General features: G+C 44.8%; 3 protein-coding genes across 3 annotated transcripts; all 3 read left to right on the forward strand.

Annotated features, from left to right (window-relative positions):
• The first annotated feature begins 9,281 nt into the window (after positions 1–9,281).
• On the forward strand, positions 9,282–9,791 carry LOC125381876 (proline-rich protein 2-like). The gene has a single exon (XM_048399211.1). It carries the CDS (start codon positions 9,282–9,284, stop codon positions 9,789–9,791), a length of 510 nt encoding a protein of 169 aa, XP_048255168.1.
• A 46-nt stretch (positions 9,792–9,837) lies between these two features.
• On the forward strand, positions 9,838–10,933 carry LOC125381877 (circumsporozoite protein-like). Its single transcript, XM_048399212.1, has 2 exons — positions 9,838–10,231; positions 10,279–10,933. Exons 1-2 carry the CDS (start codon positions 9,838–9,840, stop codon positions 10,845–10,847), a joined length of 963 nt encoding a protein of 320 aa, XP_048255169.1. The 3' UTR covers positions 10,848–10,933.
• A 107-nt stretch (positions 10,934–11,040) lies between these two features.
• On the forward strand, positions 11,041–12,957 carry LOC125381878 (collagen alpha-1(I) chain-like). The gene is made up of 4 exons (XM_048399213.1): positions 11,041–11,323; positions 11,366–11,557; positions 11,834–12,265; positions 12,299–12,957. Exons 1-4 carry the CDS (start codon positions 11,041–11,043, stop codon positions 12,955–12,957), a joined length of 1,566 nt encoding a protein of 521 aa, XP_048255170.1.
• The last annotated feature ends 1,965 nt before the right edge of the window (positions 12,958–14,922 follow it).

Genomic DNA, 14,922 nt, shown 5'->3' on the forward strand with positions numbered 1-14,922 from the left:
ACACATTCCCTTCTACACATGTATCTCCCGTATACACACATTCCCTTCTACACATGTATCTCCCGTATACACACATTCTCATCTCCACATGTAGCTCCTGTATACACACTTCCATCTCCTCCTTTGGGCTGCCATATACACACATTCCCATCTCCACATGAAACTCCCGTATACACACTTCCATCTCCACACTGCATGACTATGTTCTACTGTATCCAGGTAATGTATAGTGGCGATAAGAACTTGAAATATTACCGGATATTGGTGTACCACATAAAAAAGGACAGTCGCATGCTCTCGGTGACAGAGCGTTACGACATTGATATCTTTGGGCACTGCGGTCACTGGACAACTAACTCCGTTACAGAGTGTAGCGACATTGATATGTTTGGACACTGGACACTGCGGTCACCGGACCACTAACTCCGTTACAGTGTGTAGCGACATTGATATGTTTGAACACTGGACACTGCGGTCACTGGACAACTAACTCCGTTACAGTGTACAGGGACATTGATATGTTTGGACACTGGACACTGCGGTCACTGGACCACTAACTCCGTTACAGAGTGTAGCGACATTGATATGTTTGGACACTGGACACTGCGGTCACTGGACAACTAACTCAGTTACAGAGTGTAGCGACATTGATATGTTTGAACACTGGACACTGCGGTCACTGGACAACTAACTCAGTTACAGTGTGTAGCGACATTGATATGTTTGAACACTGGACACTGCGGTCACTGGACCACTAACTCCGTTACAGAGTGTAGCGACATTGATATGTTTGGACACTGGACACTGCGGTCACTGGACCACTAACTCCGTTACAGAGTGTAGCGACATTGATATGTTTGAACACTGGACACTGCGGTCACTGGACCACTAACTCCGTTACAGAGTGTAGCGACATTGATATGTTTGGACACTGGACACTGCGGTCACTGGACCACTAACTCCGTTACAGAGTGTAGCGACATTGATATGTTTGGACACTGGACACTGCGGTCACTGGACAACTAACTCAGTTACAGAGTGTAGCGACATTGATATGTTTGGACACTGGTCACTGCGGTCACTGGACCACTAACTCAGTTACAGAGTGTAGCGACATTGATATGTTTGAACACTGGACACTGCGGTCACTGGACAACTAACTCCGTTACAGAGTGTAGCGACATTGATATGTTTGAACACTGGACACTGCGGTCACTGGACCACTAACTCCGTTACAGAGTGTAGCGACATTGATATGTTTGGACACTGGACACTGCGGTCACTGGACCATTCACTCGGTTACAGATTCAGATTCAGATTCTTTATTTCTCACCCACGGTGGTACAAGAGCATACATACAGTACAGAGATAAATTATAATATGTGCATCAAGAAGGCTGTGTGCATTTAGATTAAGCATTCAGTGTGGTAAATACCAAAACAATTGATAGACGTTTGAGCTCGTTTAGGTTATTTGTTAAAAATAAGCTTTTTAGTGAATATCTGTTTGGAATAAGTGAAAGTCTTTTGTCACAGAGTGTAGCGATATTAATGTGTTTGAGACAATGTGGTCACGAGACCATTGACTCGGCTACAGAGAGTAGCGACATTGATATGTTTGGTCACTGTGGTCACGAGAGACCATTAACTCGGCTTCAGAGTGTAGCGACATTGATATGTTTGGTCATTGTGGTCACTGGATCATTAACTCGGCTTCAGAGTGTAGCGACATTGATATGTTTGGTCACTGTTGTCATTGGACCATTAACTCGGCTTCAGAGTGTAGCGACATTGATATGTTTGGTCACTGTGGTCATTGGACCATTAACTCGGCTTCAGAGTGTAGCGACATTGATATGTTTGGTCACTGTGGTCATTGGACCATTAACTTGGCTTCAGAGTGTAGCGACATTGATATGTTTGGTCACTGTGGTCATTGGATCATTAACTCGGCTTCAGAGTGTAGCGACATTGATATGTTTGGTCACTGTGGTCATTGGACCATTAACTCGGCTTCAGAGTGTAGCGACACTGATATGTTTGGTCATTGTGGTCACTGGATCATTAACTCGGCTACAGAGTGTAGCGACATTGATATGTTTGGTCACTGTTGTCATTGGATCATTAACTCGGCTTCAGAGTGTAGCGACACTGATATGTTTGGTCACAGTGGTCACTGGATCATTTACTCGGCTTCAGAGTGTAGCGACATTGATATGTTTGGTCACTGTGGTCACTGGATCATTAACTCGGCTTCAGAGTGTAGCGACATTGATATGTTTGGTCACTGTGGTCATTGGACCATTAACTCGGCTTCAGAGTGTAGCGACATTGATATGTTTGGTCACTGTGGTCATTGGACCATTAACCCGGCTTCAGAGTGTAGCGACATTGATATGTTTGGTCACTTTGGTCACTGGATCATTAACTCGGCTACAGAGTGTAGCGACATTGATATGTTTGGTCACTGTGGTCATTGGACCATTAACTCGGCTTCAGAGTGTAGCGACATTGATATGTTTGGTCACTGTGGTCACGAGAGACCATTAACTCGGCTTCAGAGTGTAGCGACATTGATATGTTTGGTCACTGTTGTCATTGGACCATTAACTCGGCTTCAGAGTGTGATGACACTGATATGTTTGGTCACTGTGGTCACTGGATCATTTACTCGGCTTCAGAGTGTAGCGACATTGATATGTTTGGTCACTGTTGTCATTGGATCATTTACTCGGCTTCAGAGTGTAGCGACACTGATATGTTTGGTCACAGTGGTCACTGGATCATTTACTCGGCTTCAGAGTGTAGCGACATTGATATGTTTGGTCACTGTGGTCACTGGATCATTCACTCGGTTACAGAGTGTAGCAACATTGATATGTTTGGTAACTGTTGTCACCGGACCATTAACTCGGTTACAATCGTCAAACACAATTGTGTTCACATCCAGAGGCAAGTGTGTTAAACTTTAAATTTACACGGGCATACTTAAGCTGGAATGTCCTCTTACCCGGGCATTCTTAGGGAATACCTCCTTTACGGGTTTACCCGAGAAAAGTCGAACCTATGTTTATAACAGGGTGACGTTATAGGTTTATAAGAGAATGTTCCTGCCCGGCATGATGGCTCTCCTGAAATACCTTGTTCACCTGGTATAGTTAGTGACTATCTAGACTTTGTGCCTTGGCCGACAGTTGGTCGGGAATCCCAGAGTATCAATCTTGAAAGAAACCATGGATGGAATGAGCTGGGCTTTTAAGATCGCTTAACTAGAATACTTGGTACACCTGGTCAAGATAATCACGAGACCTCGGATGATGCCAGTACCTGTCTCAATGTTGTGCCTAGGACTGATGAAGTTGGTAGGGCATCAAGGTTTTGACAACAGTCATGCATAGGCTTGCAAGGTAGTTCTCCTGGAACACCTAGACCACTTGGTCTTGTTTCGGATAATGACAAAGTCATCGGTAAAGAATCGGACATATATCATGGATCCAGAGAACCAAGTCATTATTGCATAGACACGAGTTTCATGTAAGAACAAACTTATCACAGGATCAATGAAAGAGAGTGAAAAATGAATAAAACTTGTTCATATTTATTAAAAGTAAACTATTGTGAACTTGTATTATTGTGTGCCTTTGGTTGTCACTTACATTTAAGTTTCCCGATATGGTTAAGTGGCATTATTTTGTATCTGTGCAAATCAGTTCTGAGGTAAAATCATTTCGAAAATGCCTTTCAAGTCGTTAGAACAACACAACTTGTATCACAAATATGATTTATCTCATTTCAAGAGGTACACTTTCGTGTCTTATTCGTTATAGATGCCATCAGAGTGTCTTTGTGTTTGTAAGGTTACCTATGTTAAAAAAAACACAGATACAATTACAATAACTAACCAAGTACCTGATAACAAACCACCAACATAACGTTTGTTGACATTACTTATATAATGAAAACTTATTTACACAAAACAAAATGAGATAAAAACGTTCAGATCTACCCGTGTTGGCTTTCCTCGTTAGGACAGGTTCCCTTGTTCCCGAATGGTTATCTGAGGTTGTGATTTCGAATCCCGGCGCGCCTCGATTTTGTTTCTAGGTTTGTCAGCACCATGCCAGTGTTCGTGTGTTTCAAGTGATACACGTCTGTGACCTGCATCACTTCGGGCTTTCCTCCAACATTAAGCTGACACGCCGTGATATAACTGGGAAATGATGAAAGCGGCGGTAAACTCACTCACTCAATCACTCACTCACTCACTCACAACAATGGCGGGTGGCCCTGTCGTCTGAGGCGCCACAGACCACGGTGCAGAGTTACGGCCATTGGCAAAAACCTTTCTTTCTGGGTCCGAATCCCGGTAAACCCTGATTAAATATCTAGGTTTGTCAACACCATACCTGTGCTCGTGTGTTTCGCTACATGATAATAATGATAAACAGAGACATTCTGAAGGCTTAATCTCAGATAGAAATACACAGGCTGTAATGGGACCACATTGACCTCCATGAGATATTACTTTTCTCGAAACCTTTCGTCAGCGATAGGTATCTGAAGCCTTTACTGACGTCGATGGAGAGAAGAAACCAACACTGGCTACCTGAGTCTGAACGTCATGCTCGGAACTCGGAAGTCACCTACAGTGCTCGCCCAAGTCTGTGGAAGCGTTGAAGCTTTCAATGCAGAGATGGAAGTGTCTCTAAGCAGATGGAACGTCCGCAGTTTCAGAACAGAACCCGGAGGATGACATGATGAGTTTGGATGGGGAACATTATGGGATGGCTGTTAATTTTGTCAAGGCTAATCTACTTCTTATTTGTCCCGAAGAACTGCAAATTTAGGGGTTATGGTAGATTAATGTGTTATTGTTCGTGTTGTGAAACATGATAACAAATAATTAGTGTCTTAGTTTTCTTGATTGTTCATGTTTCTACGGCAACGTAGTCTCTTCAGATCGAGGTTTTGGGGCACGGGTGGTCCAGTTGTCTAAGGCGCTGCAAATTTGTTATTCAGAGTAGCGACCCTTAGCTACGCCAGGAACCTATGATTGTGGGTTCATATCCAGATTCACCCCGATTTTTTTTCTTGGTTTGACAGCACCATACCCTGATCGTGGGTTTCACCAAAGTGATGGACGTCTAAGACCTGAATTACTTTACGTTATTCTAAATTTAATTAAAAGCGGCAAAACCCTTTCTATATTCATCAGAAATATCTGCCAAAAGCAGTGTCGATTGTCCGTTTCCAACCATATCTCGAGCATATGTTTAAGAATCATTATCAATTAGTGATGATACCAGGTGTTCACAAAAAGATGAGCATATCCTGCCCCACTGGTGGCACCCGTCACAAACACATGCAAAGGCAGGTCACCTGAAAAACCACGGGAACATACGATACAAGTCAAAATAGAGAATTGCATCGGACATCAATTTTAGAAATGTCTACATGTGTACCATAAAACCGACTGAAAGCTTTACATAGACCTTGCATGTTGTAACCGTTATCAAACAACTTTTAAAGCGACTCTTAAGTTAATAACTGGAAGCAGTTTAATGCACTGCGTCGATAAAGTCTGGATTAACAGCGTGCACAAATGTCTGTAGAAACGGTCAGGACACAGCAAAGTGGATCCCCTCGCTAGGTGTTTCAAAACACCTCATTATATTTGAACATGGCTGACGTGGTTGCTTCACATCATTATACACGTATATACAGCCTCCATATATGCACCAACCACCAACATTTCAATTACTGATGATTTCCAGCGTTCACGGGAAACTATTGCTCAACATTATACAATATCAGTCTGCCTGAAATTACAGTGAACTACGGTTATAACGAATACGCTTATAACGAACTAACGGATATAACGAACTATGTTTTTAGTCCCGACTAAGTTAGTAGTTGCTGTAGTTATTCTGTATATATGCTTATAACGAATTACGGTTATAACGAACTAAATTAGTAGTCCCTTTGAGTTCGTTATAACCGTAATTTACTGTAATTGAGTCTGGAACAGGCCAACCAGTAACTGAAATGTTTAAAAATAACCATATAACATCGTTTACCCGATCATAGTTTATCGCTGTGCAGAGTTCTGTCCCTTGGACATGCCAGAAACCTATGATTGTGTGTTAGAATCCCCGTTTGTTTACCCGATCATAGTTAATCTTTATATGTTTATTCATAATACTGAGAGACCATATGTCTATAGTAACCGTACATGTTATATAGTAATGGGTGTATTTACATTTATAAGGTAACGCATTTGGAGCTTCTTAACTTCATGGCATGCAATATGTACATTGACAGCTTTTTCGTTATTACTAAATTCTTACTTGACATTAATGTAACAAATTTCTGTAAACTTGGATAACGGATACAATATTTATCAATGAACTATTTTCTGAGTTCAGCATTCAACGAACAAAAAAGTAAGATATGGTATTCACTTTCTACACTGTTTAAATCACAAAACTGACAAATTCTGTGTTCTCTCACGATCCCCATATATCTTCCCGTCTCGATAAAGAGTTCGTGTGAACCACATCTGAATCTTGCAAGTGCAATTCGAAATGTTTTTAGTGTCACATCTAATAAGTATTGCTCTCCAAAGAAATTGTTTTAAGGAGGGAATAACTTGATAGTTTTTTGGATACTGATAAGGAAAAATGCCAATTTTGAATGTACATACATGTATGTTTCAGGGTCTGAGCTCGAGTAAAAGCATCTATGTAATGATCTGACATATACCTATCCTGTTCTGTCCATATATTACCATAACCACATAAATAAAGTTGATGCTTGACGGAAGATGCCCAGTTAGTGTGTCCTTGTTGATCATAGATTAATAACAGTTATAACATTTCTTTGGATACTAGTATCTTGTTACAGGCATTTTAACTAATTTAATCCAGTATTTTATCGTCCACATTCTCCATTAGATTAGACGTACTAGGTTTCACACCAAGGAATCTTTTGCATGCATATAAAGATAGTTTTTCTATAACTTCAATCATTTCTAATCCCCAAACCTCTGCTCGAAAAAACAGGCATATTTTTGTATCGAAAATTTTAAAGAATGTATCATAGGATATATTTCCAAGAACTTTCATATGCTGAAGAACTCCATTTACGATCTACTTTGCTTGTACAGCAGCTTGGTTTGCATGCATCTTCCATAACAATCTGTTTGGAGGGGGGGGGGGGGGGGGGGGGGGGGGGTTTAAAAGGAGTTTATGTGTTTTTAAAGGTTTAGACGGCAGCTTGTATGTTGAACTTTTATTTTTAAATGCGACCATGTAGGCCTGTTTTGATTAGATATATGCCTAGTGCTTTAAAAGTTTGTAAGTCATTTAGGGGTTTAGTACCGTTGCTAGTGTCATTTGATTGTTGCAATTTACTGTGGATTAGAGCGTTGTTCTGTGTTGCTGGTAATGTGTGAAGTATAGTATTACGTGTTCAGACGTTTCTTTTAAGTTGCAGTGGGGGCATTTACCGGTTTGGTGTTTTTTTAATTTGGTGTAGGTGGGAGTTTAACTTAGTGTGGCCTGTTTGTAGTTTAGTGAAACATTCCAGCTGATTAATTTGCTTTTGTAGTCAAGGTATTGTGCTTGAAAACATTACTATATCATCGCCAAACAAAAGAAGAAATAACTTGGATGCCATCAGAACAGTTCTGCTGAATTTGTTGAGCTAATTCATTGATAAAGAAGGAGAACAAAAACGGATTTAAAATGCACCTTGCTTAACGCCAATTTTGCTTTCAAATGTGTCAGACACAGTACCGTTTCTTCGTACACACACCTTTACATTCTGATACATACAGCACATTAACATTCCAATTTATCTGCTAAGAACATGTGCTTTGAAACATGACCATAATTTATTTCTGCTAACAGAATCAAAGTCAATGACAAATCTACGAAAATTGTGTATCACAATTTTTTAGGAACAATCGAGCATGCTATTTTTATGAAGATTTCAAAGACCGTCATATGACTTAAAAGTTCTTTGATCAGGGTTACAACATTCATGGTCTCAGATAAGCTTTCAAATGATTTTATGGTAGACATCAGGACATTTCCAAATGTGACGCATTAGTTACACAATACAATTCAAGTGAACATCTGACTTGCCTTTGCACGTGTTTGTGGGTGTGGCCGGACCCGTACACCTTTTCGAAAACCTGATGTGATCACTGTAGTGATTCATAAACACATGCTCATGATGTGGTCTGGATCGACTCTGCTTTTAGTTTTTAGTAGAGATTTCTTATGTTTAAGGAACGTCTTTTGTCGACTTTTTTTATAATGACCACTAATGATACTTGATCGACTCTGTTGATCATAGAATGAGGTCAATGTTGCATCTGATGGGGTTTGTACAAACTGTAACCGCCGAAATTGTCTACGTTGCCTCTACAAAATTCAAAATAACCTGTTTCTTCTCCAGTAAGTCTTTACAAACCACAAGTTTCCAATTTCTTACCCTGCCATACTTGCACTCGGGCATTGGCAGTCGTACACTGTATGGTATTTTGTGAGTGAGTGAGTGAGTGAGTGAGTGAGTATGGTTTTACGCCGCTTTTAGCAATATTCCAGCAATATCACGGCGGGGGACACCAGAAATGGGCTTCACACATTGTACCCATGTCGGGAATCGAACCCGGGTCTTCGGCGTGACGAGCGAACGCTTTAACCACTAGGCTACCCGACCGCCCCTGTATGGTATTTTGTGAATTTGCCTTAAGAATAGGACAGATTTGAAATGTTAGAAGTAATTTTTTCGAGTATGTAATGAAATATGCCTTTTTAAATGACCATAAGCAGAAAAAGCCACCCACAAGCTCCATTCACTCACAGCACCATCTGTTTAAATCCATGATATGTAATTTAGAATATGTCTCGTTTGTATACAATATTTTCAACAAGTTTTTATTTTATTAATTTCTTATTTCACAGGTGCACATTAGGTTATGTAATAAGAAAATTACACGTCGATTGAAACGTGACGCTTTAATCACCGAAGTCCTATCTGCAGTCTAACATGCTAATCATAGCATATGTCCAGTTCGGTCTTTGTCCAGTTAAGGATAATTATCTACACAATGAGCAATACATATCTTTAACCGGTAAGTCACGTTTTAATTAGCAAACTTATCTCGATGACAATGCAAAGAATAACACAGTTCCAAGTAGTAATTACTGCGATGTAATGAGGAGCCATCTGGTGTAGGACTGGAAGTGTATATAAGTTGTGCTGTGTCGAAACATGAGCATCACTCTCAACATGAAGACTTTCCTGGTACTAGTGGCGCTCTCCTGTGTTGCCACATGTTGGTGCTATCCTCTTGGGGATGGTCCCGAACGTTCCGAATGTCAAGAAAATGAAAGCCTCGGAGGACAAGAAAGTCAGGGAAGAAAAGGCCCCGGAGGCCCCGGAGGTCCCGAAGGTCAAGAAAGAGAAGGCCCCGTAGGACAAGAAAGAGAAGGCCCCGGAGGTCCCGGAGGTCAAGAACAATCACAACCACGCAGACAAGCACCACCAACAGAAGGCCCCGGAGGTCCCGAAGGTCAAGAAAAGGAAGGCCCCGGAGGACAAGAAAATGAAGGCCCAAGATGTCCAGAAGGTCAGGGGAGAAGAGGTCCCGGAGGTCCCGGAGGTCCCGGAGGTCCCGAAGGTCCAGAAATAGAAGGCCCGGGAGTTCAAGAAAGAGAAGGTCCCGGAGGTCCCGGAGGTCAAGAACAATCACCACCACGCAACAAAGCACCACCAACATAAGGCCCTGGAGGTCCCGAAGTTCCCGGAGGTCCCGGAGGTCAAGAAAATGAAGGCCCTGGAGGTCACGGAGGTCCAGAAGGTCAAAAACAATCACGACCACGCAGACAAGCACTACCAACAGAAGGCCCCGGAGGTCCCGGAGTTCTCGGATGTCCCGGAGGTCAAGAAAATGAAGGCCCTGGAGGTCCTGGAGGTCCTGGAGGTCCAGAAGGTCAAGAACAATCACGACCACGCAGACAAGCACCACCAACAGAAGGTCCCGGAGGTCCCGAAGGTCCCGGAGGTCAAGAACAATCACCACCACGCAGCAAAGCACCACCAACATAAGGCCTTGGAGGTCCCGGAGTTCCCGGAGGTCCCGGAGGTCAAGAAAATGAAGGCCCTGGAGGTCACGGAGGTCCAGAAGGTCAAAAACAAGCACGACCACGCAGAAAAGCACCGCCAACAGAAGATCCTGGAGGTCCCGGAGTTCTCGGATGTCCCGGAGGTCAAGAAAATGAAGGCCCTGGAGGTCCTGGAAGTCCAGAAGGTCAAGAACAATCACGACCACGCAGACAAGCACAACCAACAGAAGGCCCCGGAGGTCCCGGAGGTCCCGGAGGTCCCGGAGGTCCCGGAGGTCCCAGAGGTCCCGGGGGTCCCGGAGGTCCCGGGGGTCCCGGAGGTCAAGAAAAGGAAGGCCCCGGAGAACAAGAAAATGAAGGCCCTGAAGGTCCCGGAGGTCCAGTAGGACAAAAACAAATCACGACCACGCAGACAAGCACCACCAACAGAAGGCCCCGGAGGTCCCGGAGGTCCCGGGGGTCCCGGAGGTCAAGAAAACGAAGGCCCCGGATGTCCGGAAAATCCAGAAAGAGGAGGCCCGGGAGGTCCCGAAGGTCCCGAAGGTCCCGAACGTCGCGAAGGCCAAGAATGCAGCAAAGGACGAGAAAGAGAAGGTCCCGGAGGTCCTGGAGGTCAAGAACAATCACCACCACGCAGACAAGCACCACCAACAGAAGGCCCCGGAGGTCCCGGAGGTCAAGAAAGGGAAGGCCCCAGAGGACAAGAAAATGAAGGCCCCCGATGTCCAAAAGGTCAAAGAAGAAAAAGCCCCGGAGGTCCCGAAGGTCCAGAAACAGAAGGCCCGGGAGGACAAGAAAGAGAAGGTCCCGGAGGTCCCGAAGATAAGCCACCACCTCATCAACAAAGGAACTGACAAGGTTAGCTTGTTTCTCACTGCTTCGAGTTCGAGTTCGAGGTGAAGAAAATGAAGGCCCTGGAGGTTCCGGAGGTCCAGAAGGTCAAAAACAAATCACGACCACGCAGACAAGCACCACCAACAGAAGGCCTCGGAGGTCCTGGGGGTCCCGAAGGTCCCGGGGGTCCCGGAGGTCAAGAAAAGGAAGGCCCCGGAGGACAAGAAAATGAAGGCCCTGGGGGTCCCGGAGGTTCCCAGGGTCCCGAGGGTCCCAAAGGTCCCGAAGGTCAAGAAAAGGAAGGCCCCGGAGGTCCAGAAAATCCAGGAAGAGAAGGCCCGGGAGGTCCCGAAGGTCCAGAAAATCCATGAAGAGAAGGCCTGGGAGGTCCCGAAGGTCCCGAAGGTCAAGAAAAGGAAGGCCCCGGAGGTCCAGAAAATCCAGGAAGAGAAGGCACGGGAGGTCCCGAAGGTCCCGAACGTCGCGAAGGCCAAGAAGGCAGCAGAGGACAAGACAGAGAAGGCCCGGTAGGCCCCAGAGGCCCCAGAGGCCCCAGAGGTCCCGGAGGTCCCAGTGGTCCCAGAGAAGGTCAGGGTTGAAAAGGCTCCGGAGGTCCCAAAGGTCCAGAAACAGAAGGCCCGGGAGGACAAGAAAGAGAAAGTCCCGGAGGTCCCGGAGGTCCCGGAGGTCAAGAACAATTACCACCATGCAGACAAGCACCACCAACAGAAGGCCCTGGATGTCCCGGAGGTCCAGAAGGTCAAGAACAGTCACGACCACGCAGACAAGCACCACCAACAGAAGGCCCCGGAGGTCCCTGAGGTCCCGGGGGTCCCGGAGGTCCAGAAAATCCAGGATGAGAAGGCCCGGGAGGTCCCGAAGGTCCCGAACGTCGCGAAGGCCAAGAAGGCAGCAGAGGACGAGAAAGAGAAGGCCCGGTAGGTCCCAGAGGCCCCAGAGGCCCCAGAGGCCCCAGAGGTCCCGGAAGTCCCAGTGGTCCCAGAGAAAGTCAGGGAAGAAAAGGCCCCGGATGTCCCAAAGGTCCAGAAACAGAAGGCCCAGAAGGACAAGAAAGAGAAGGTCTCGGAGGTCCCGGAGGTCAAGATCAATCACCACCACGCAGACAAACACCACCAACAGAAGGCCCTGGAGGTCCCGAGGGTCCCAGAGGTCCCGGAGGTCAAGAAAATGAAGGCCCTGGAGGTCCCGGAGGTCCAGAAGGTCAAGAACAGCCACGACCACGCAGACAAGCACCACCAACAGAAGGCCCCGGAGGTCCCAGTGGTCCCAGAGAAAGTCTGGGAAGAAAAGGCCCCTGAGGTCCCAAAGGTCCAGAAACAGAAGGCCCGGAAGGACAAGAAAGAGAAGGTCTCGGAGGTCCCGGAGGTCAAGAACAATCACCACCTCGCAGACAAACACCACCAACAGAAGGCCCTGGAGGTCCCGAGGGTCCCAGAGGTCCCGGAGGTCAAGAAAATGAAGGCCCTGGAGGTCCCGGAGGTCCAGAAGGTCAAGAACAGTCACGATCACGCAGACAAGCACCATCAACAGAAGGCCCCGGAGGTCCCGGGGGTCCCGGAGGTCAAGAAAAGGAAGGCCCCGGAGGACAAGAAAAGGAAGGCCCTGGAGGTCTCGGAGGTTTCGAGGGTCCCGAGGGTCCCAAAGGTTCCGAAGGTCAAGAAAAGGAAGGCCCCGGAGGTCCAGACAATCCAAGAAGAGAAGGCCCGGGAGGTCCCGAAGGTCCCGAAGGTCCCGAACGTCCCGAAGGTCAAGAAGGCAGCAGAGGACGAGAAAGAGAAGGCCCGGGAGGCCCCAGAGGTCCCAGCGGCCCCAGAGGCCCCAGAGGCCCCAGAGGTCCCGGAGGTCCCAGTGGTCCCAGAGGTCCCAGAGGTCCCGAAGGTTCCGAAGGTCAAGAAAAAGAAGGCACCGGAGAACAAAAGGGTGAAGCATCCACAGGTCCCGAAGATAGGCCACCACCTCCTCAATAAAGGAACTGACAAGGTAAGGTTGTTTCTCACTGCTTCGATTTCTAATGTACGTTTCTTGAACATAACTTAACGCAATGTAACATCAACTTTAACATTCATGGGATATATAACAAGATGAAAACGTTCAAAGCAAACTAGACCCAATATATCCTCTTGTTTCATTATAAAGCTGTACATACATCATTGTTACTGTTTTACCGAAGATTTTCTTTCCTTTTCAGATGGCACTTCTTTGTCAATGACATAAAACCAATGAACACTGAAAGATTTTGTTGTACATATGTGTTGCATACCTGGATTTGTTATAGAAATGCATGTTTAATTTGGTATATGAGAAACAAACACGTCATCGAATTAGTATTTTCAACAGCAAAATAAACCTAAGACTTGGGTGGACCAGTGGTCTAATCAGCTAATTAGAAAGCTGCTGTCGTTGGTTTGAATCCCAGGGTCGCCTTGACTGGTTTTCTTGTTTTGTCAGCGCCGTAACGGTAACTGTCGGGCTTTCTTCACACATCAAGCTAACTCGCCATGATATATCTGATATAGTGTTCAAAGCTGCGTTAAACCAAACGTACTCACTTACTCACTAAGGAATAGGTTGACATTGTACAGCCAGACAATGCATTTTATCGCAGTTAGTTATAAAGCAATGCTTATAATTAAACCATTTACTTTTCACTTATAAACCACTGTAACAGCTGATTTGGTTATTGTGAATGAACATTTAGCTGGCTAGCAATATGTTGACGACAATTTGCGTCCATTCGCTAGAATTATCGGCAGAAAATGTGGACTGCAAAATGGCAATGCCAGACCACATCGTGCAGATCGTAACCGATTATCTACGACGAGAAGGCATCATGATATTGGACTGGTCCGCTAAGTCCCCTGACGAAGTCTAACAGACATTTGTCGTCATTACACCTTCACTGAGAAGACACATGGACATATTTCCCACTCTCACAATAGCTTTGACATTTTCATACATATTCTTAAGTATAATATATATTTTGCCATGAATCCCCCTGTTTAGCAGGCCGAATGAATAACGTATTCCAATCAATCTAATCGAACTCTTTCTTAAAGTCAAGAATAGCACTTGTAGTATTTCATTTAGATATTTCTGACAAATAGAGTGTAGAACCCAAATTGGGTCTGTTGTAGAGTAATCACTATTTATGCACAACATACGCATCTCAAGGGTTTTGCCCACCGCAGCTGACAAACGAGCGGGTTTATTAACAATCACAAATAAATACACTCATGAAACGCGTAAACATTCCTTCAAGTCAAGCCACGAATCTGTCAAAACCACGTCCGTTTTAATCCGTTACCTGATATATACAATTCCATATAAAATTGTGACCAAAGTAAACATGATACAACTTGGAAGTTTTGTTATTGTTGTTATACAGAAGTGTTTCAAATTATAACCATCTATACTTATCTTAAATTAATCTTCATCTGTGACTGCTTTTTCTTCCGTTTTCCTTGGCTTAGTTTTTGGTCCCCACTGTAACTTTACCAGCAACTTCCCACACATCACTCAGATAAAAGGATCTGCCATACGGCTCAACTTTGCTCATCGGCGAAAAACTCCAATGCTTTGTGAGCTCAAATTCTTGAGCCAATATTTAGCAAGATGTAAAATCTGCTCGCCTGTGTAATGAAAAAAGTGAAGACCTCGAATGATTCAACACAGTCAGTGAACACTACACGCCACCTTCCACACGTGACACCCACGCGCAATGTACCTGGCTGAAGTAGGCAAACTTTTACCGTATTTAACCCAGAGGTCATGTATTGTTTCGTTGACTTCAGTCCAATTACTTATTCTCAGTTCTAGAATTGAGGTGAAACTTTTACCAGTGACATTTGGAAAAAAACAATCTTGCACAGTAACACGATACCACACTTGGTGAAGGACCTTGTGTAGTTGAACAGGTCTGCATTTCTGCACAG

Source organism: Haliotis rufescens, unplaced genomic scaffold (genome assembly GCF_023055435.1).
Source record: "Haliotis rufescens isolate VD_foot unplaced genomic scaffold, xgHalRufe1.0.p SCAF_2, whole genome shotgun sequence".
NCBI classification, from domain to species: Eukaryota; Metazoa; Mollusca; class Gastropoda; order Lepetellida; family Haliotidae; genus Haliotis; species Haliotis rufescens.